At 36.0% G+C, this 20683-nt stretch overlaps 1 protein-coding gene across 2 annotated transcripts in view; it reads left to right on the top strand.

The window, feature by feature from the left end:
- Positions 1 to 20683, top strand: part of ARFGEF1 (ARF guanine nucleotide exchange factor 1) — a 93050-nt gene that overhangs the window by 58155 nt on the left and 14212 nt on the right. For both annotated transcript variants that reach the window (XM_084510220.1, XM_084510221.1), the window contains exons 15-29: positions 1131 to 1242; positions 2448 to 2653; positions 2751 to 2835; positions 3584 to 3755; positions 4906 to 5057; positions 7872 to 8000; positions 11014 to 11172; positions 11547 to 11697; positions 14983 to 15073; positions 16228 to 16268; positions 16363 to 16532; positions 17142 to 17293; positions 17459 to 17631; positions 18650 to 18810; positions 19464 to 19594. In XM_084510220.1, the coding sequence (XP_084366346.1) occupies positions 1131 to 1242; positions 2448 to 2653; positions 2751 to 2835; positions 3584 to 3755; positions 4906 to 5057; positions 7872 to 8000; positions 11014 to 11172; positions 11547 to 11697; positions 14983 to 15073; positions 16228 to 16268; positions 16363 to 16532; positions 17142 to 17293; positions 17459 to 17631; positions 18650 to 18810; positions 19464 to 19594 (2085 nt within the window). The remainder of the gene's footprint in view (positions 1 to 1130; positions 1243 to 2447; positions 2654 to 2750; positions 2836 to 3583; positions 3756 to 4905; positions 5058 to 7871; positions 8001 to 11013; positions 11173 to 11546; positions 11698 to 14982; positions 15074 to 16227; positions 16269 to 16362; positions 16533 to 17141; positions 17294 to 17458; positions 17632 to 18649; positions 18811 to 19463; positions 19595 to 20683) is intronic.

The following is a 20683-nucleotide window of genomic DNA, read 5'->3' as shown; positions in this document are numbered from 1 at the left end:
CTTTGGAGCCTGTCAACAGTGTTTTGTGTTAACCTAATTCCTCACAGCTAGAAGATGAGTACTCTGAATGTTTGTTCTTTTTTCTCCAGACCTGCTTGTCTAAAAATAAGACTTTTGTATTTGGATAAAAAGAACATTGAACTCATGCGATCAATTGAATACTACCTATTTTACTGTGCACATTACTGATGGAAGTGCCTATAGTTTAAGATACTGCTCTCTCCTAATTCATTAACTTTTCATAATTTGAACTGTAGGATGGTATAATTTCTCAGTGGATTCTGAGATGAAACTTCCATGTGATTTCAGCCTAGTCACCTCACCTCAGTGAGGTCAATCACTCAAAAATAAGTTTTCTGTAGTGGAGTTTTCAGACCTTGAACAAACATGCCTTAGTCCTTCAGGGCTTCAGTTTTATTTCAGTTCCTTGTCTAGTGCATTTTCATTCTTACAGGCACCTCTTTCATAGATTCATTTAGGTTGGAAAAGACCTCTAAGATCACCTAGTCCAACCTTAACTCATGGATTTCTAGAGTGATTCATTGAGATTAAAACAAAAAACAATGAAGCATAATTATTCGTTTCCAAACTACGGATTTGCTGGGTTTGTGGAGTATTTTTTTTCTTCACAGAGAGAACACTTTAAAATGTGCAATTTATTATATATTTATCTATCTATTTTTTGTCTCTGTGTGTATATGTGTATATATTTAACGTATCTACATATATATGTATACACACATACATGGTTCAGGGATGTACAATAGACGTGGAATTCTAGTTGGTTTTGATTAGATCAGAGAAGAGCAGAAACTGTGTCCCAAAGCAAATGATAGTGTTTAGCTGTCTTTACTCAGACCTGCTTGGATGCCATGCTGGCAGCTGTGTAGGAAAGAGAAAGAGGTGGCTGTTTGCAGACAAAAAAAAATAAAAAATTATGAAGGCAATAATCGCAGAAGGGAGTAGCTTATTCCTATCTAATGCATAGCTTGATAAAGGAAAAATACTTAATATACAGATTTTTGATATCTCAGCCAAAACTCTTGAATCTTCTTTGATTAAGCAAGTAAGGTTTTGTGCACATACATAAAAGGGCTAACTCTTATTCTTTCCTGGTCTTGATTGTACAGATTCAATAAGAAACCAAAGAGGGGGATTCAGTACCTGCAAGAACAAGGAATGCTTGGCACTACCCCTGAAGATATTGCTCAGTTCTTACATCAAGAGGAGAGATTAGATTCAGTAAGAAAATTGTTTTCCTGATTTTTTTTTTTTTTGCTCATGGTGATGTTTTTATTTTAATTGCAAATCACGAGTGTTTTAAAACATATAGCATTCTTGTACAATGAGAAAAAAAGGAAACTTTTCTCTCTTTGATAATTTGGGAAGTCAAGGAATTTAAAACAGAATATGTGAGAGAGCTGTACCCTGTAGTATAAGCATCCTGCAGTTCAGCAGGGTGTAAAGGAAAAGACTGACCTACTTGAGCTGACTCGAGACTTGCTAGTGTTGCTAGGAGCAGTTTACTAAACTGTATTTACTTTAGTCCAGAAAGGGTCTGCTAGAATTAACTGCAGTTAATAGGCAGCTAAAAAGTAATGTGGCACTACAACATGAAAAGCGTTTTTGCTGCCTCCCAGTGGGAAGTTACTTAATCTAGTTTCATTCTTTGATATGATTTACAGCTAAAAGCTGTTGCTGGGTTTGGGGGGGGTCCTGCAGTGTCTGGCAGAAGAGGGTGGGAATATCTTACGTTGGTATTGTCATGAAAGACACAGCTTTCTGAAACAGCAGTGTATGCCATTATGCTTACTAGCCACCCTTTTTATTTTTTCCAGGGAAAGGCTTGCATATAGCTTATGGATAGCATTGTAGCTGTGGCTGCAGTCACAAATCTCCATATTAAAATTTAGAATCAGCCATCAAAACAAAATTTTAATCTCAGTTTACATACATAGCCACCTTTATCTGAACGTTAGGTATTTTTCCGTGTGTTGTGTTGCATTGAGAGTGATTAGTGGGCTGTATTTGTACCAGCTGCATATATTTAGGCATCACCTGCTGGTTTTTGAGGTTTGTACTGTAGCTCAGTAGTTTTCATTCCTAGAGTAAGTTTCCTAACTACAAAGAGCACTACAGCAGGGAACTGAACACTCACTGTTAATACCAACTGTCCTTTGCACGTGTGGAATGTATCTAATAGAGTCAAATTGTACATGAATAAAATCAGAGGAGAAAAGCAGGCATATAGAGCATGTAAGAGACCATTGGAATATGTGGACAAAATACTTCACTTTGGAGAGTAGAGGAGAAGCAGCAGTGTGTCTTCATTAACTATGTATGAGCCTCTCTTTTTGTGACGCATGGGCAGTATCAGTGTGCACTTAACTTGCTTTTCTTTTTCCCAGAGCAAATGTGCTAGTTTGTCTTTTCTATTCTTATTTTAGACTCAGGTTGGGGAGTTCCTGGGAGACAATGATAAATTTAACAAAGAAGTCATGTATGCATATGTAGACCAACACGACTTCTCAGGAAAGGATTTTGTTTCAGCTCTACGCATGTTTCTAGAGGGATTTCGTCTTCCAGGAGAGGCTCAAAAAATTGATCGCCTAATGGAGAAATTTGCTGCTAGATACTTAGAATGTAACCAAGGGTAAGCCATACTTTATCTAAAGAATTTCAGAAAGCTGAATAATAAGTAAAATTTGTAATATGTTAAACTTGATGTTATTTTTCTTTCCTCAACTCAGGCAAACTCTTTTTGCTAGTGCAGATACTGCATATGTCTTAGCTTACTCAATCATCATGTTGACAACAGATCTTCACAGTCCACAGGTATGTTGCTAGAAGAATATTTGTCTACTCTATGGATGTCTAACTTTCAGGCTTTGTGACAGTGTGGTTGTAAAAGCTTGACGTTCAATTTAACACCAGTATGCATGTAAGAAATGTGGTAGCTTAAGTTTGTACACCTGTTAAATAACAGTATTCTTTTCCATGGATACTGGGATTAAGTTGTTTTGGCTAGTCCTTGCTATAAGGTATTGATTGCCTACCCTGTGTTGAACACAACACTCAAAGTAGTGTTCTAGCCTACAATCAAAGGGCAGGACTTACATAATTGCTTACCTATTGATTTTAACACAGATCTGCTCCTTATTTCAGACAGTTTGAAGAAATAATGCAGACATATTTCAATAAATCTCAATTTTGCAGCACATAACTTTCAAACTTGTAGTAATTAGCCATCATTTATTTAAAAACAAATAAATCTGGAAAAAGTAGTGAACTCAGGAATTATATTTAAAATTGCCTGGTCTATGACAAAACAAATATTTTTTTTTAACATATGGCTAATAAATCTGCAGATCCTACTTGAATATTTGTGAGTGTTGTAATGCCCACATGTCCATGGCTGATTTTGTAGATTTGTCGGTGTAGTCTTGCATAAAAATTTCTTTTGAGAGTCAGCAGGTTCATCCTTCATGGTAACTACTCGTCTGTTTGGCTGCTTTGTAGGCAGCATTTTAACTGCAATGAACATGCCTCATGTTCATATTAATAGATTCCTTCTGGGTTTCAGGTTAAGAATAAGATGACAAAAGAACAGTATATTAAAATGAACAGAGGTATCAATGACAGTAAAGATCTCCCTGAAGAATATTTGTCTGCCATCTATAATGAAATAGCTGGAAAGAAGATTTCAATGAAAGAAACAAAGGAATTAACAATACCTACAAAATCCAGTAAGCAAAGTAAGTAATTGAAGCTAATGCTGGCACTCTGTTTCCTGTTTAAAATGAGAGATGAATGAAACCAGCGTGACTTGCATAACTCAAAATTAGTCCTAACTTTTAATTTCATATCCTTTTTCTTTTAGCATAAATGCATGATGCTGCCTTCAAATGTGTGTTAAGTGCAGATGTTTATTTTCGCTTCCCTGTGCTACTGAATTTGCAGTTTTTAGTGCACTGGTGATACAAATACGGGTTTAGCTGTTGACCAGCAACATAGGGAAGTGTATATGGGGACTTCATTGAATAGCAGTATTGTTGATAGGCATTGTGCAAAACAAACACAGTAGTTGTACCTTCTATTTCCGGAGAAAACATTGTGTTTCCCTTCAGATAAGCAGGCTTCTTCAAAAATCTTACATTGCTTCATTTACAGGGCCCTAATTTACTTATGTTTTTCTCTCTCAAATACCAGACAAAATTTTTTGTGTTTTGCAATGTGGAGATTCAGATGTTACTCATTCTAGTTATATGGAGACTATTAAGAGACTTGGCTTTTTCCCAGTGTAGCCAAATTTGTATGCTTCAAGCAAGTCCTAGGTTAGTCTTAAGAACAGGTTGTTCACAGTAAAGTTGCATCTGGAAAAAAGTACCCATCCAATTTTCAATAATCATTCTGTTAGTGTTTTTATTATAATTTTAAAGAAGCTGCTTGTATTTGGCTTCATTTCCTCTTTCTTGCTAAGATGGAGGTTCCATTACTGAAATGAAAAAGTGATAAAGTAGTTCTCTCCAAGGAAAAGTGTGTCCGCTTACTGTTGTTTTCTGTGGTGATGGATTGCTATGAAACTTCGATTCAGTGTGAATTTAGCTTAGTGGGTGTGATGTTTATGTTGTTAGTTGAGGTGATAGAGAAGGAATGCTTTTTGAGCAAATCTTTAAGCTTTCATTTAGGATTAAAATTCAGTTACTTTTCATACATAAGCTTGCCTTAAGTTAAATTGTGTCAATATTCTAAAGGAAATACTTTGGTTGTGTGGCAATTTCAGAAGTAAAGAATTTTAAAAAGCCATGTTTAAGTATGGCACTTAAATGTTTAAAATTCTGTTATTCCTGAAGATGAAGCTGCTAAAGATGCACAAATGTAAAGAGGAAACAAATGTCTTTATAGGTGTTGCTAGTGAAAAACAGAGAAGACTGCTGTATAATCTGGAAATGGAACAAATGGCTAAGACAGCTAAGGCTCTTATGGAGGCAGTGAGCCATGTCCAGGCACCTTTTACCAGTGCAACACACCTGGAGCATGTGAGACCCATGTTTAAGGTGAGCTGCATGTTTAGATATTTAACCTAGTTTCTTCTTAATACAAAATGCTGACTGACATGAATTCTGGAAAATACTACCAAAGGTTTGTATCTGCTGTGTGTTGATTATTTTGTAAGTTATTTAACTTGTAACAGGAAAGGATGGACTTTGAGCCTTCTGTTGCAGTTTCACTTACGCTGGGATTTAAGAAGCTCTATGGTGATAGAGAAAACTTTATGGTTTAATAATGGGGGAGTTACAAAGAGTACAACGGGGGAACATAAGTATAAAGAGTAATTAAGAAGTTGAAATAATAGAATTTTTATTTCAGGTATAGAGGTGTAGTCAAAACAGTCTCAGGCTCATTGTTTGAGTCCCCCCTGCTGCTCCTAAGAGAGATTACTTCATTGCATTTTGGGGTAGCAATTGTCAGAATAAGCTTCTGTCTAATGTCTGTTCCAAATGAGTGTTTCAGGGAGTCTAGGGGTTGTCATCTAGTTTAGGGAGAGGTAGCTAGACCTGTATTAAACTTGAGTGGTGTTTGAGTCTTTTTTTTATTTGTATCATTCTAAACACCTGTCATCACCTTTGCGTAGGTACAAAGCTATCTGCAACCCAAATGCCTTTTTCATACCAATGCTTACTATTCGTAGTTATAAAATGCATTCGATAGCTTACTGTGTCTGAGAATGCTATTGGGTATGATCTTTGGCGTAACTAATTCATTCTGGTAAACGGACACTGGAAGAGATTGCTTTCACCATGTGGTCTCATTTGCTGCCCTTGTGCCAGTAGTGGTGTTTGTGTGACCCCTTTGTGAACTGCTCCATGGAGTTCTCAGAAGATCACCATTGCAAGAGACACGGAGCTCCCTGAAATGGTGTGCTGTGAGGTCAGATTGAGCTCTGGGTCCTGGCTAAAGAGGGAATGAGCATGTAAGACTGTTGTCTGTGAGGCAAAATTCTAAGTTCTGTATCACCATATTAGTAAAAGTAGATTCATAACTCCATATAGAATAATACTCAATGAAGCCCTTGTTTAAGCGCTGGTTTCAGAGATGACTTAGCAGAGGTATGCTGTACATCATTTCTCTACTGTCTTCTTAAAGGCAGAAATTAAATAACTTGTGTACAGGCATCTGTAATACTCACAGATTATTTTTTTCCCTTAAAATACCAGCCCTGTTACTCTCTAACATTCCTACCCTTTACTATCTGAAAAGTACATTCGCAAAATCCATTTTTTCTTTCAAAGGAGCTAAATATGAAGCATGTGGGTAAATTAACACCCTAAACATGTTTTGTGAAGGTGATAAGAGAAGTTCTCTTGCTTTAGGATGTTCGTAAACTAACGTACTGATGACAGTGTTATATGTTGAAGTGAGAACTGTCTTCTCAAAAGTGAGAGCTATGGATGTTACGTATATCTAATCCTGCATTGTTTATTTAGACTATTTAGTTTAGTTTTCAACAAACATTTTAAATTTATAGATACCTCCTTCACCCACTGATGCTACAGTAAAACTTACCATTAATAGTTTATTTAGAGATAGATTTGCCAAATAATTAAATCAGAACAACAACAACAAAAAATGTAGTTTATGTAACCATCTGAGCACCCCTCAAAACTGAATGCATACTTTAGAAGATCGATTTTCACCTTCAGTGACAAAAGTCTGTGATAAATAACAGCCTAAATCTAGTTATACAGCATATCATACAGGCCTCTAAAGAGTTCTTAACAGGGGAAAGTATTTCAATTTCGCAATATTTCACATTAGTTTTGTTTTCATTAGGAATGAAAATTTAAAAAGGGACAAAAGCAAAAGAAATACACACTTCTGGAATGTGCATCAGGAAGTTAAGTGCTGGATCTAGAAGTTTGTCTGAATTCTTTATTACACTACTAGGGTTATGTTCTGATGAAGTTTTAAACAGTTTTCTGAGGTAGTGCTGTTGGAATTGCTGGCTTAAACAAAACCGAAGCTCTGCGATACATCGTTTTGATTTGAAATAAAGTGTGCAATCTATTGCTACCTGCTCTGGCCATCGATTCTGTATTGCATCCAGGGTGACTTCTGGTAATTATTTTTAAATTCCTTCTGTATACCCTGGGATTTCTTCTCCATAAGCACATGTAGTTATGTCAGGATCCTTTGCATCTTCTGCTTGTTTTTCCTGCATGTGGGAGAGGGAGCCTTGGCCCCAAGGACAAGACTGTGAGGTCTCTCCTGCAATAACTTTTATCTGAGTATAATACACTTTCAGTCCCACCTAAGGCAGGAGAAAATGGCAGCAGTGGGCTTAGAGGCAAAAAGAGGCTGAAGACGACAAATTTAAGAGTGGTGAGATCAGAGTCATGTCCTGTCTCTTTTTCTCTTCCTGTGTTCCCAGGACAAATTTGGCTTACTGAAGTACATAGATTTCTTTACAATGAAAAGTATTACACACTGCGGAATTGAACATGTTGGTTCTTGCCATAATTATTGGCTCTATTTCTATTCCTTGCTGTGTGAAGTGTTCCTGTAGAACAGATAAAAGTTATCTAGGGCATACCAAAACTGCAACAGACATCTAACGAACATAAATTCAGGGGTTTTGTGGGTTGCTTGGACACAGGGAGAGTGGTTTTGTGGGGATTGTCTATCTATATTACTTCTGGTCTTTGTCTGATGTCTCTCCTAACTGTTCCCTTGAGCAAAAGGCAACTTCAAGGTTAATTATATGAGTTGAGGTCTAAATTTAAGCTTCAGCAAGGTGTTGAAACAGTAATGTTTATTCCTTTCAAGTGCTTGCAGGTGCTAATGTAACTTTCATTTTGCATGTGTTCCAGTTGGCATGGACACCTTTCCTAGCTGCATTCAGTGTGGGTCTACAAGACTGCGATGACACAGAGGTTGCATCTCTTTGTCTGGAGGGTATACGATGTGCTATCAGGATTGCCTGCATTTTCAACATTCAGGTAAAAAAAAAAAAGTTTAAAATTGAGACAATACTTCATGTACTAGCATAGTGTTAATGTAGTTCAAAGAGCCCTTCTTGCTGAAGCTATGCATGTCAGTACCTAGAGTCTGCTCACTTCTGTGCATTCTTGCACCAGTTGATATTTAAAGGTTCCTCCCGACTCAAATCATTCTGTGATTCTGTGATACTTCACAAGAACTTTTTAAATAAAGTAACATTTTTCCTGCTTGTTGTGCTGTCATGCCCATATACTGATTTATTTTTTTGTTTCCCTACCAGTGGCTGCTCTTCTGTCAGAGTACTTTCTTTTTAGCTTTTTTTTTTTTTTTTTTTTACTAAGTGACGTTACATTAAATAAGTCTTTCTAGGCTGTTTCATAAGTAAAATAGCATTGCTGTGAACTGTTTGAAATACTGTTCTCAAATACAGAAAGATGTGCTAGTCTGCCATGCTGTGTAGGGATAATTAAAAACCTTTGTAGGAATAACTAAAGGAGTAAGCAGAATTCATGTTTGACATTGTATTATTTCTTGTCTACATTGAAAACATTTAAAAACAACAAAAAAACAACATGTAAGATTAACTTGAAGTAAAAACTGTTAAACTATGATACGATAGCGAATGCTTCTCTTACTTCTATTCATGTACTCTAATTCAACAAATCAGGTAATTTTTTATAACTGATGTGGTAAGGCGCATAGGGAGTTCTGATACAGCTGCTTAAAAACTCCATTTTGAGATCATGTAAGGTTTCCTTCACTTCATTTTTTCTTCTTTATTTTCCTGAACTGAACAGACTTGAAAATTTGATTAACAGAGCCTTCCCTGGAGCCTACAGCTGTTCAATGATATTCACATTCCTCTTTTTTTTTCTCTTTTCTAAATTGCAAACATGGATCTGGTGCAAATATCATTTTCAGCAGCTGCAAAGATTATCTCCCAGTCCTGCAGGGGTCTGCCCAGGCTGGGGAGGGCAAGGACACATTTGCTGTAAGATTCCCGTGCTCCAAGAATGTACCAGAAGCAGTTGCACCTTCCATTGGTTTGGCACAAACTTCATTGAACTTTTTGGTGTTCCCAAAAGCAACTCTTCTCATTTGTTGAAATTCAAATTTTTTTATTATTTTTTTGTTTGTTTGTTTGTTTTGTATTTCAATTCAGAACTGATATTCCTTCCTGGTTCTCTATGGCAATTCTGTTTTGTTGATGCCATTTAAACAGTACTGGTTTGTTGATGACTTCAGTGCAGTACAGGACTTGATTCCATTGCACAGGGTCCTGATGAGATGCAAGTTTTGTCTGACTGCAGGAGCCAGATAACTGTGGTGGTTTGAAGGAGTCTGGCAAATCTGTACATCTACTAACTTAAGGATTGTTGCTGTTGGAAGTAAATGATTCCCTTGTGATTGATTGTTGCTGGAAACTTCTCTGTTTCATTGAATAAACACACAAAAGTTAAGATCAGTGTCTCAGAACACATACCATTACTTTACGTACCTTGAGAATTGATGGAGGGAGCTGGACACTTTTAGTGTTTAAAAAAAAATAAATCCATAAGCACACAGTATAGTTGAGGTTATGCATGCTTACCTCTGACTACAACAAAATCTCAACTAGAAATTTTGTTTTCATTATTTATCTGTTCAGTCTTAAACTGTCACGCAGTTTGGGTTTTGCCTTCAAGATATATTGTCTGGGACAAGATGTGCATCAAAATTATGTGCTTAATTTGCTTACCTTATCTATTTTAATTTTGTTTGATGGATGCATTGCTTAGTTTTTCTATTTTATGATGGCTTAGAAAAGGGTTCAGAGGAGTAATATATGTATGGAACAGAGCAGGACAGTAGGACTGAAAACATCGCCCATTTTCAGAAGATACATGCACGCTTTGTAGACTCCAAATTTTATTTGCTTGCTGGTACTCTTATCATGAAACTTCTGTTATTGTGCTTGTACTTCTTGTGCTGTGCCTTTACCAGCATGTGCTGTGATAGTAGTTGGGGTTGACCGTGGCAGCTATGCTATGTGGCTCCGTGGGAATCCATCTCTTCTACTGTTGCCCACTGTCGTGATATTAGTGTTTTCCCTATGAAACAGATGTTCTGGTTTGATTTCTTTTTGAACATTTTATATTTGATATTATTATGTGCTGAAGGATTTTTGATTTCAAAACAGTTTAAAATATCCAAATCGTTAAATGTATTTCATAGCTGTCATTTGTTTCTCTGATTTACGACTTTCACTTTATCACCTTCAGATCATAACAAGAGAATGAATTTAGCTTTTGAGCTCAACTGTAGTCCCCTTTCTGTGTTTGTAATAGGTTCATATTAGACCTGAGGACTTTCATTTGGTGTTTATATATATATCCTGTTCATAACTCAGGTACCTGTATGTGGTACGCTCACTTTTGTACCCTATTGATCGATTTCATCTGCTTAGATTATAGGTCAGTTGCTGTTCACACAGCTGTGAGTCATCTCACAAGCTTCTGAGGTGCTCCAGAGTGTGTAGGTTAAATCAAATACGTTTTGAGTAGTTCTGTGGGATTGGAAAAATGTGCTTTTTAGATATATTATTTGGATTCTGTTGCCAAAAATCGTGAAACTTGGGAGAATCTGCTAAGGCAGCATTATGAGAGCAGATTCAGGTGCAGTGTAAGAATAGAAAAAGCTTAGCTAAGAAGCTACGTTTCTTCTGAAACAGCATCCTCTTTCCAAAAAAAGGCTCTGAAAAATAAACCCAGAAAGTTGAGAACAAACTATGTGTTCTAGGCTGACACATGTTACACTTGGTGTTCCTGAGTAGAGGGAGCCTGACTTTATCCTGCAGCTTACTACAAAAAACAGGAGGGAATTTTGTTTTGTAAAACGTTAGATATTCAGTTATAAGAAGAGAAAGGTAAATGATATAGTTGCCAAAATTACACATTCTACTAAAAGCAAGAGCCAAGAAAATACAAGGTAAATCTCATCTTTTCTTTTTCCTTTGTCCCCTCTCTTTTGTAGCTTGAAAGAGATGCGTATGTCCAAGCACTAGCAAGATTTACGTTACTTACAGTGAGCTCTGGTATTACTGAAATGAAGCAGAAGAATATTGACACAATTAAAACTCTCATCACAGTGGCTCATACAGATGGAAACTATTTAGGAAATTCCTGGCATGAGGTACAAAAGTCATTTGTTCTTAAACTGTAAGAAAATGAGTTGTGATCTTGAATGTACTTGTGCATAAATACAGTGTTTTTTAGAAAACTGTCAAGTATAAACTTTCGTACTTAGGTTATGTATAATAATGAACTCATTATGCAGCTGATTAAAGTAGAAAAATGTGTCCAGTTTAGAAATAAAATTATGAGACGCTAATGCTGTAATATTTAAATTACTTTTCATTTTAGGTGGAAGAACAGGAATATTTGTCTAACCTTGAGTACTTAGAATATATATATAATATATAAATAAAGATCTGCCTTCAGGTTTTTGTTTTTTACTGCTTCAAAATACTTTTTGTTGCTAAACAACTTCTTTACTCTCTGGACTAGATTCTGAAATGCATCAGTCAACTTGAGCTGGCACAGTTAATAGGAACTGGAGTAAAACCTCGTTATATCTCAGGGACAGTGCGTGGCAGGGAAGGTTCTTTTACTGGAACAAAAGATCAGGCACCAGATGAATTTGTGGGGCTGGGACTGGGTAAGTAATACAGATACGAAGTATTTCATTTAAATGTCTTTGTGCAAGAACATACTGGTTTGTGCTTTGCTTTTATTACTGGTGACTATGAGGTTCAGAGATGTAACTGTGAAGTAGTCTAAAATTGTCTACGTTTGTCTTACACTTTGAATAGACATATTTGGAATATTTGTTTTGCTCTATTAGATATTATCACTAGGATGGGAGAGTGTGAAATGTAAGAAAATGTTATTTTTTTCCGTTAAAATACAACTGACCAAGTAAGGATGTGTTCCTGATGGTATGACCAGATTTAATAATACTGCAGAGTCAGTGCCCCAAATGTTTTACCAAACAGGCAAATTAATATGTATAGGTAAACATCTTTTTCTGAACCTTCATGAGAAATATGCAGCATTCAAACTAGAGGGGAAATCAACTTAGTTTAAATTCTGAAATTCTGTTCTTTCTTCTTTTGATTATTTTGGTAGTGAGCGAGTGCCTTTTATAGGCTGGCCCAAGAGCCAAAATGTAGTCCATTAGTAAGAGTAGTAATGATAATTTTACCAATTTCTCTGACCTTACCCCTTAACTCGTCCTCCTTGTCAGGCTTTGTGTCCTCCTAATACAGTTGTTCCTATTCTGCAGTCAGTCCTATTCTTTCCACTGTGCCCTGCCTTGGCCTGCCTTTATGTGCTCACCTCACATTGCCAAGATTTGCTGAAGGGAAACCTTATCCCTGGAAATTATTGCATCTGCCAACATCTCATATACTGAGCTTCTCCCTGCCCTTTTAATATGCATCCTCCCGTTTAGTGCTCCCCGATGACCCATCCAGCTTTGCTGTTTCCAAGTATTGGCAGTTTCTCTGTGCTGAAGTGACTGGCCTTTAAAAATTTTAAGTCCTAATAGCTCAAGAATGTAAACTGTAGTCAGGTGTCTCTAAATCATACTTGCTAGTCATTGGTATAGATCCAGCTCATAAAGACCTTTTTTTTTTTTCTTTCCTTCTGTCAACTTAATTTCTAAGGAAGATTGCCTGTGCCCAGATGCATAAAAATGTTTCCGCCTGAATTGAATTTCTGGAATGCTTGTTACAGCGCACACATGGAAATTTAACCATTTTCTCTTCTTTTAATAATATCATTTTAATCTTATAGGAAAATGCCTATCTCACTGGAATTTACTATATGCTAAATGAGTATGCTCTAACAGAGCCCCTTTCTCAATTGTTTCCAGTGTTTTCCACTCTTCTCCACAAATCCTACGTTGCAGATATTTAAATTTTCTTTCTGTGATGACTCTGAAGTATTGTTTAAAACTACAGCTTTCTAGCAATCTTCCTATAAACCTGTATTTGTGTGAAGAACCTGTATGTGCCCATAGATCAGACATACGTTTTACAGGAAAATAGCTGTTTAATTAGAGTAAGTGAAGCTGCAGGCTGAAACAGAAGCCTTGTCTTTGAAATGTGCTTACAAAATCATGCTCACATAAGCAGCAGCATTCACTCTTCCTGCTGAACTAGAGGTGTGTGTTTAAAAACAAAACAAAAAGGCTAATTTACTGCATTACTGATTCAGTCATCGCATTGCATTATCTCTCTGCTGTAGACCTTTTCTGCTTTACTTGAGAATTCAAGACATCACATGCATTTGTGTTGAAAAAGTAAAGAAATAAGCATCTATTCCTTTTCTTCTTTAGTAGGAATGTCATCTTACTTGGAGTTGTAACTGGAAAATTCAGCTCTTTTTCTACTCTAATTCCTATTTGCAAAGTCGTAAGATAAAAGCTGCTGCTGTGAAAAAGTTTTAGTCAAACTATAGTTTTTAGGTAACTGGAAATCCTCATTGGACAACGAGAATCTGAGGGATCAGTTTTTATTGAAGCAGAATTATATGGCTGACTATGTTTCCTCGTAAAAGATCTCAGAAATGTTGGAATAGAAATATATAAACAAAGAAATCTGCTGTCTGTGGCATCTTTACAGCATTGATCATAAATCCTACACTACAGTAGGAATGAATTTTCACGTAAACTGGCAGTATTGGTTAGGGTTATCTGACTGCTTGGAAATACCCCCTTCCAACCTCACACAGGGCGATGTGTTTCTTAGCTGACACATTACTGATATTCAAACTAATTGATCCTGGCAGCCCAAGTGCTTAAAAGAAACACTTTGATCAAATCCAACAGTATTACAAGTTGCTGAAAGACTAGCGTAAGGTTTTATATATATATATATACACGTGTGTGTGTACAGAAAAGGCTAGTTCATAAAAGTCCTGGAAAAAATCTTCAGATGGGCCAATTTATCTCGATCTGACAGCCAGTCATTTCAAGCCTCCTCCAGCTGTGGAGCACAGCAAGACTAAGTGGCAGACTTTGGGGAGGCAGTCTGAAACAGAAGAACTTTCCTGTCCCTGCAAAGCTGAGAATAGAATCTCTGGCCTCCTTTGAGCCTTCTGTTCTCCCCTATCTTTCTGATAGGTTGCCTAAGAGAAAAAACTTGTGTGCAGCATAGGTAGAAATACCCAGAACGATTGCAAGATTACTCTCTTTTTTGGGGGGGGTAGTAGGGAGAAACAAGCTTAGAGGTCAGCAGAAATTTCAGAAATTTGCTCACTGTGAAGTTAGCATTTTAGCATGAGGTTTGCCAGGTGTGGTTTACAGTTTCTAGCTTCCAAAACTGGTACTTCTGTTTTGCAAGGTTTTTTTTCTGTATTGCAGTTTTGCCTCACTGTTGTTCAGTGATAATGCTGCTGTACTTCAGACATACCTTTAAGATGAGGTTTTGCTGGGAGCTGCTCTCTCCCTCTCCTTCATCATTCATAATGAATGATTAAAAAGAAAACCTATCAGGATGGATTTACTCACTTGCTGCTCGTTAAGTGTGAAAAGTTCACTTTTGTGTAGTATTCTCTGTCATATGGTGTGCTGCTGTGTTGTTTTTTTTTTCCAGTAGCAGAATTACCAAAGATCCATTTAAAGATGGAGAGAAAAAGGTGGTTCATATGCTTTTGATTTTTTTCCTCTTGCATCTATTCATATAATAGTTCCAAATGTGGACAATTTTATGGGACTAACAAACTTATACACAAATAGAGAATCTAGAGAATTAGGACTTACAAGTATGCAGCAGTTCACTGAGATGCCCATCCATGCATGGGAAATTAAGAAAAGTAGGCTATTATTGTGAATTTGAAATATATTTAAAGACACTATAGTGACATGACTTCTCTTCCTCTTTTTTCCCTGCCCTTTCTGTGTTATCACTCATCCATTTTCAATTTTTGTTTACTGTAGTTGGTGGAAACGTGGATTGGAAGCAAATAGCAAGTATTCAGGAATCCATTGGTGAAACTAGCTCCCAGAGTGTTGTTGTTGCTGTAGACAGGTACTGTGTTGAATTTGCTTTTTCCATCTTTTTTCTAACAGTATTTGAATACCATGCTGAAATAATAGGAAATTATTAGTTTACCATTATTGGCAAAACACTACATAAATATAACCATATAAAAGTGCTTTGAGGTTTTGTCAGGTTTTTCCTTTTTTTTTATGGAGCAGAAGTTCTTTTTTTTCAAGAAGAAGCAGAAAGATGAGACAAGAAGCCCTCTTACTGTTATAAAATTATTACAGGGAAGCTGCAGAATGAAGACTGCTCTACCGTCTGGTGAATCTCGATTTCTTATATATAGTAACACAAAGCAAATCTTATTTTACCTTTGTATAGGGAGCATTATTGACAGACAGCTTTTCTCCTAAATGTAGTTACTGACTTCTTGCTTTCCTCCAGGATATGTAGATGATGTCTGAAATTACCATATTATTATTCTAGTCGTCTTTTCTGTGAATCATATTTATGCTAACTGGATTTGATACATATCATAAAAATTCCCTGTTTATAGCTGATGGAACTGATCTGACTGGGGTGTTAATGGATCTTGCTATCTCAGCATATGAGAAATCAGAAAGTATCATTTTCTAAATGGTTGTCAAAATTGACAATCACAGTACAAAGTGGTACATTCTGAAGGTTTACAAGCTTTCTGTGTTTCAGTATAGGCAGCGAGATCAATGTCAGTTTAATGAAGGTTGCCTTGCAGTGAAATGGTATCAAGCTACTTGGAGGCTTAATGTCAAACACATAATAGCTCTTTAGGGTTGCAGTGTTTCTCAGCACTTCATAATGGGACGTATTTCAAGTATCTATTTGTCATGGCAAGTAGGAATTGTGTACTCTGGAAAAGTTTGTCTTCTCTGGAGCAGGGCTGCATAGTTTATAAAGCTGTTGATGTTAGTCATCTGTCACTGTCAGTGGGCAGGTAACAGCAGATAACAGCTAACCCCCCAGTCTCAGTGCATGCATGGAGTTATTTTTAAATATTAGAAGTAACTGAAATATTGCTACTTTTATTTTCATTGTTCAGTCTCTTTCCACAGTTGCTATTTTTGAATAAATAAAATTAGTTGGGATATAAAATCTTGCATACACATTTAATAGATGTATTTTAAAGACATAGTAATAATGTCAGAAACTTTACTTTACAGAATATTTACAGGATCTACAAGGTTGGATGGAAATGCTATCGGTAGGTTTTATCTTTTTTTCCCCTGTAAACTACAAAACAGCTTTGTGATGAAACTTGGAAAAATATTATATTAATATCTGTGGTCATTTAACAGTGGATTTCGTTCGCTGGCTTTGTGCTGTGTCTATGGATGAACTGCTGTCTGCTACTCACCCTCGAATGTTTAGCCTGCAAAAGATAGTAGAGATTTCTTACTACAACATGGGTCGGATAAGGCTACAGTGGTCTAGAATTTGGGAAGTTATTGGAGATCATTTTAATAAGGTATCTCTGTTAATTACACTGCTTGAAGTATTGATAAAAATAAATTTTATTTAAAGATTTGATGGAAAAGCGTGTTCGCATCTGAATTATACCAATTTTTCTGTCCTTCTCTATAAGTAGTTTAAAAAAACAAATTGTAAAGCTGGATAGACCTGTGAGAAGGCAGAGGTGCACAGTATAATTAATGCAAAAGCAGGAGTACACATTAAAGTTATTTATCATGATCTGAGTCTAGAACTGGTTTCCTTTAATTCTTTGTTCTGTATGTGTGGATGTTTTATGAAGCTCGGGATAAGGGGTTGTTTTATGTTCAAGTCTAAATTGACTCCTTCTAAGGTAAATGCTTGATAAGCATTTTTAATCAGCGTGTTGAAGTCTTCCTAAGTGGTTTGTTTGAGAAAGCTGTAATGCTAGTATATAAAATGTAGAAAGTGGTTGGAATTGATACGGGATTATTGAATTACATTAATAGTGTGGTTTATGGAATTGGCTACTGTTTAATTTTCCAGTACTGCTCAGTTTTCTATTACCAAATGTAAAGACAGCTTGGGCTGAATCCATAAGAATTCTGATGCAAACTTACTGTGCGTTTCTACCCGGTGTTGTCAGGTTGGCTGCAATCCCAATGAAGATGTAGCTATTTTTGCAGTAGACTCATTAAGGCAGTTATCAATGAAGTTCTTAGAAAAAGGAGAACTTGCTAATTTCCGATTCCAGAAGGACTTCTTAAGACCATTTGAACATATAATGAAGAGAAACAGGTAATAACATTCAATTAATTCAATCACTTGGGACCATAAGCACCAACTTTTGCAATTAAAATCTTAAATTGCTTTTGTAAAATCAGTTGCTGGAGAATTATGCTATTTCTAATTGATTAGGTAATTTAGTTTAAACAATTACTATTTATTATCATCTTAATTCAGGTCTCCTACTATTCGAGACATGGTTGTACGGTGTATTGCACAGATGGTAAATTCCCAAGCTGCTAACATTCGTTCTGGTTGGAAGAACATTTTTTCAGTATTTCATTTGGCTGCCTCAGATCAGGATGAAAGTATAGTGGAGCTTGCATTCCAGACTACAGGACACATTGTCAGTAAGTACTGATGATGTTCAAGCATCATGAAAGCGTTTGTGACTCTGGAGGCTGAGAAGCTTTGTATTTCTGTTGGAGGCTGAGTAGCTTTGTTTTTCTGTTGGCTCTACAGCCTGCATAGTAAAGCTCACTTCATACTTTGGAAGCAATATTTTATACTTGCCAAATGATCTTCTGGGAAACTACTTATGGAAATAGTTCTGTAATAATAATTCTCTGTAACAGTTGTCTGTAATAATTCACAAATTCATCTGTCTTCCCTTACCCCTTTAAAAAAAAAATCACTGTTTATAATCTTCTATAGCAAAATCAGTCAAGCCTTAGATTATTTTCTTTGTGTACGTTTTCATTTTAGTGAAGCAATTCTTTTTTTCTCCAGGAAAAAAAAAAAAAGTCATTTTACTATTATGTTGTTTGCTTATCTTTTTCCTTGTTTCTGAATTGTGCTTGTTTATGATCCCATTTAGCTGAGATAGGTGGAACTATGATTTTGTTCCATCCTGATCTAGATCCCCTCAGGCTTTAAGTGCCATAAGGGATCTCTTACTATGTCACAACTTCTGCAACTTCCTAAAACTTTTTCAGCATTGATTAAGAATGTGCCTTGAAACGTGACTATTTTAAAATGAAGGCAAGAGGACTAAATTGCTAAGGGATGACCTTTGGTTGATGAAACTCAATATTTTAGGTAGCCCTCTTAAGCTCTAAACATAGATCTAGTGTTAAGCAGTAAACCTATTGCTCTCTTCTTGTTTAACTGTAAAATTACCCTCCTTTAGATCAGGCACTACCGTGATTTATTTTAGACACTTGCTTTTAAAATCGAATGAATGCCTTCTAGCTGACTTTTTTGTTGTTATCGAGCATTCATTTTTTAGTTTTTATTAATACTCAAGCACTTGACAACACCAATCAATGAACCAGCCTCTCGTGACTTCTGTTACAGTCAGTTCATATTAGAATTAATAGATTTTTTTAAAGCATGACATTTCTTTTCTGTTCACACTTTTTCTCCCAGCAATTGTATTTGAAAAACACTTCCCAGCAACCATAGATTCTTTCCAGGATGCAGTAAAGTGCTTGTCTGAATTTGCCTGCAATGCAGCATTTCCAGATACCAGTATGGAAGCGATCCGCCTCATTCGCCACTGTGCAAAATACGTATCTGATAGACCTCAGGTATAGTCTGTATTAACTAAATTATGAGTGCTTTAATGAACAATGCATTTATAAAGACAAAATCACTTGTGCTAACCTTATTGCCTTCGCTTTTTCAGAGATTAATGAGAAATGTACTTTATTCAGAAAGAACAGGAATAAAAAATGCCACTGGTTTTAAAATTATCAGCAAATTTCTTTTCTCTTATCTCCATCCTGCCATCTTCCCCAGTCCATCTGTTGGGTAACTTTGCTGAGAACTGCCAGAGATCAACATATCTCTTTCTCCTAAGAAATGTTGTTAGAATGGATAATGGCATAAGCAAAAACCATTTGATCTCCTTACAAAAAAAATACGGTAGATCCTTACTTCCAGTGCTGTCTCTACAGAGCAGAGTAAGAGTGTTAGACTGAACAGTCTTAAATGTATTAGCCAGTTTATATTTTGACTTTATTTTTCATAGTGTACTAAGCATTGCTTCAAATACACAATTTACCTTCTCAGTGTTGCTATTGTGATTGCCAGCTCACCTGAGGTATCAGGCTGTACTACTAGTACAGTAGTATCAGTACAGTACCAGTACAGTAGAGGTTGTTATTTGCAGTCCAGCTTGTTTTATTTTTGAAGAATCTCTCTCACATGGCTCTGTATAACCCTGTGTTTGCTTCTAAAGGCATTCAAGGAATACACAAGTGATGATATGAACGTAGCTCCTGAAGACAGAGTGTGGGTGAGAGGATGGTTCCCAATTCTGTTTGAGTTATCCTGTATCATCAATAGATGCAAATTAGATGTAAGAACCAGGTAACAATCAGTATTTGTAATTCAAATTTTAGAAGGCTTACTTTGCACTTTTAAAATAGAAACAACTCTCTTTGTAAATGTAACCAGCTTAAAATGACTTACGTATTTAAGTGGGAAGACCAGACTTGTTAAAAACACCTTTTAAATAGATTCTGGAATGTAGAAATTAAATCATAAGACGTTTTTATCCCCTGTTGTAGCAAACAATAAAGTTACATGGTTGTGATTGCATTATGTTCAACACATTATTATGATATGTTCTTGAAGTTAAATATTTGAGCATGTTTTTGGTGCAGTTTAGGATGAGTAACCATAAAATTTCAAAGACAAGAACTGTTTAAATTGTTAATTTGAAAAAAAGTTCAAATTTCAACAGGAAGCAGTCGATAACAGTTGACTTATTATTGAACCTGTAAATTATTTAAAACAGCTCAGATCAACATTTACCGTTAGATGGTATGGAGGCAGTTTAAATATAGAACATAACAAAACGTAGCACTCACCTTTTAACTTTGCTAATATCTAACAAACATTATTTAGATGTGGAAGGTCAACTGTAAATGTTGAACATGCATTAAATCTTTTTTTTAAGTAAGGTGTTATATTGGATTAATATCCAAGCCCATATTTTTTAGCAGTAATATTGATCTTCTATTCTTTGCATTAGTAAATATAAATGCGTGATGTTTGATTCCATAATAGGTGCTCCTGTTACACATTTCAGTTTAGTGATGTGTAATAGTTGACCTTGCTAAGCCTCCTGTCACATTTCTGGTTTTGTTTTTGTTTATACAAATGTAAAATGTTCCATGCAATGAGTGGATTTGTATTATTAGAACCCTACAGCTAAATTCTGTTGGAATGTTTTTTGTTTTAATAGAGCTCACAATGGCAGTCTTGCCTGTTTACCTGCCTTGTTCTTCATACTTACTTTGAAGATTTAAAAACTTTTTTATGCAGAGATTCATTATTTGGTTGATGATTGCAGAGACACTTGAAAAAGCAACGTTGTAGTTTGATTTCACATAAAACCTGCTTATTTTCCTTGAATATGTTTGTGGGTTTTTTTGCTTGTAATTTATGTTCTGT

The sequence above is a fragment of the Aythya ferina genome, assembly GCF_964211825.1.
Source record: "Aythya ferina genome assembly, chromosome: 2".
In the NCBI taxonomy this organism is placed as follows: domain Eukaryota; kingdom Metazoa; phylum Chordata; class Aves; order Anseriformes; family Anatidae; genus Aythya; species Aythya ferina.
Note: the sequence above shows the minus strand (reverse complement) of the source record. Positions and strands in the feature narration are given on the sequence as shown.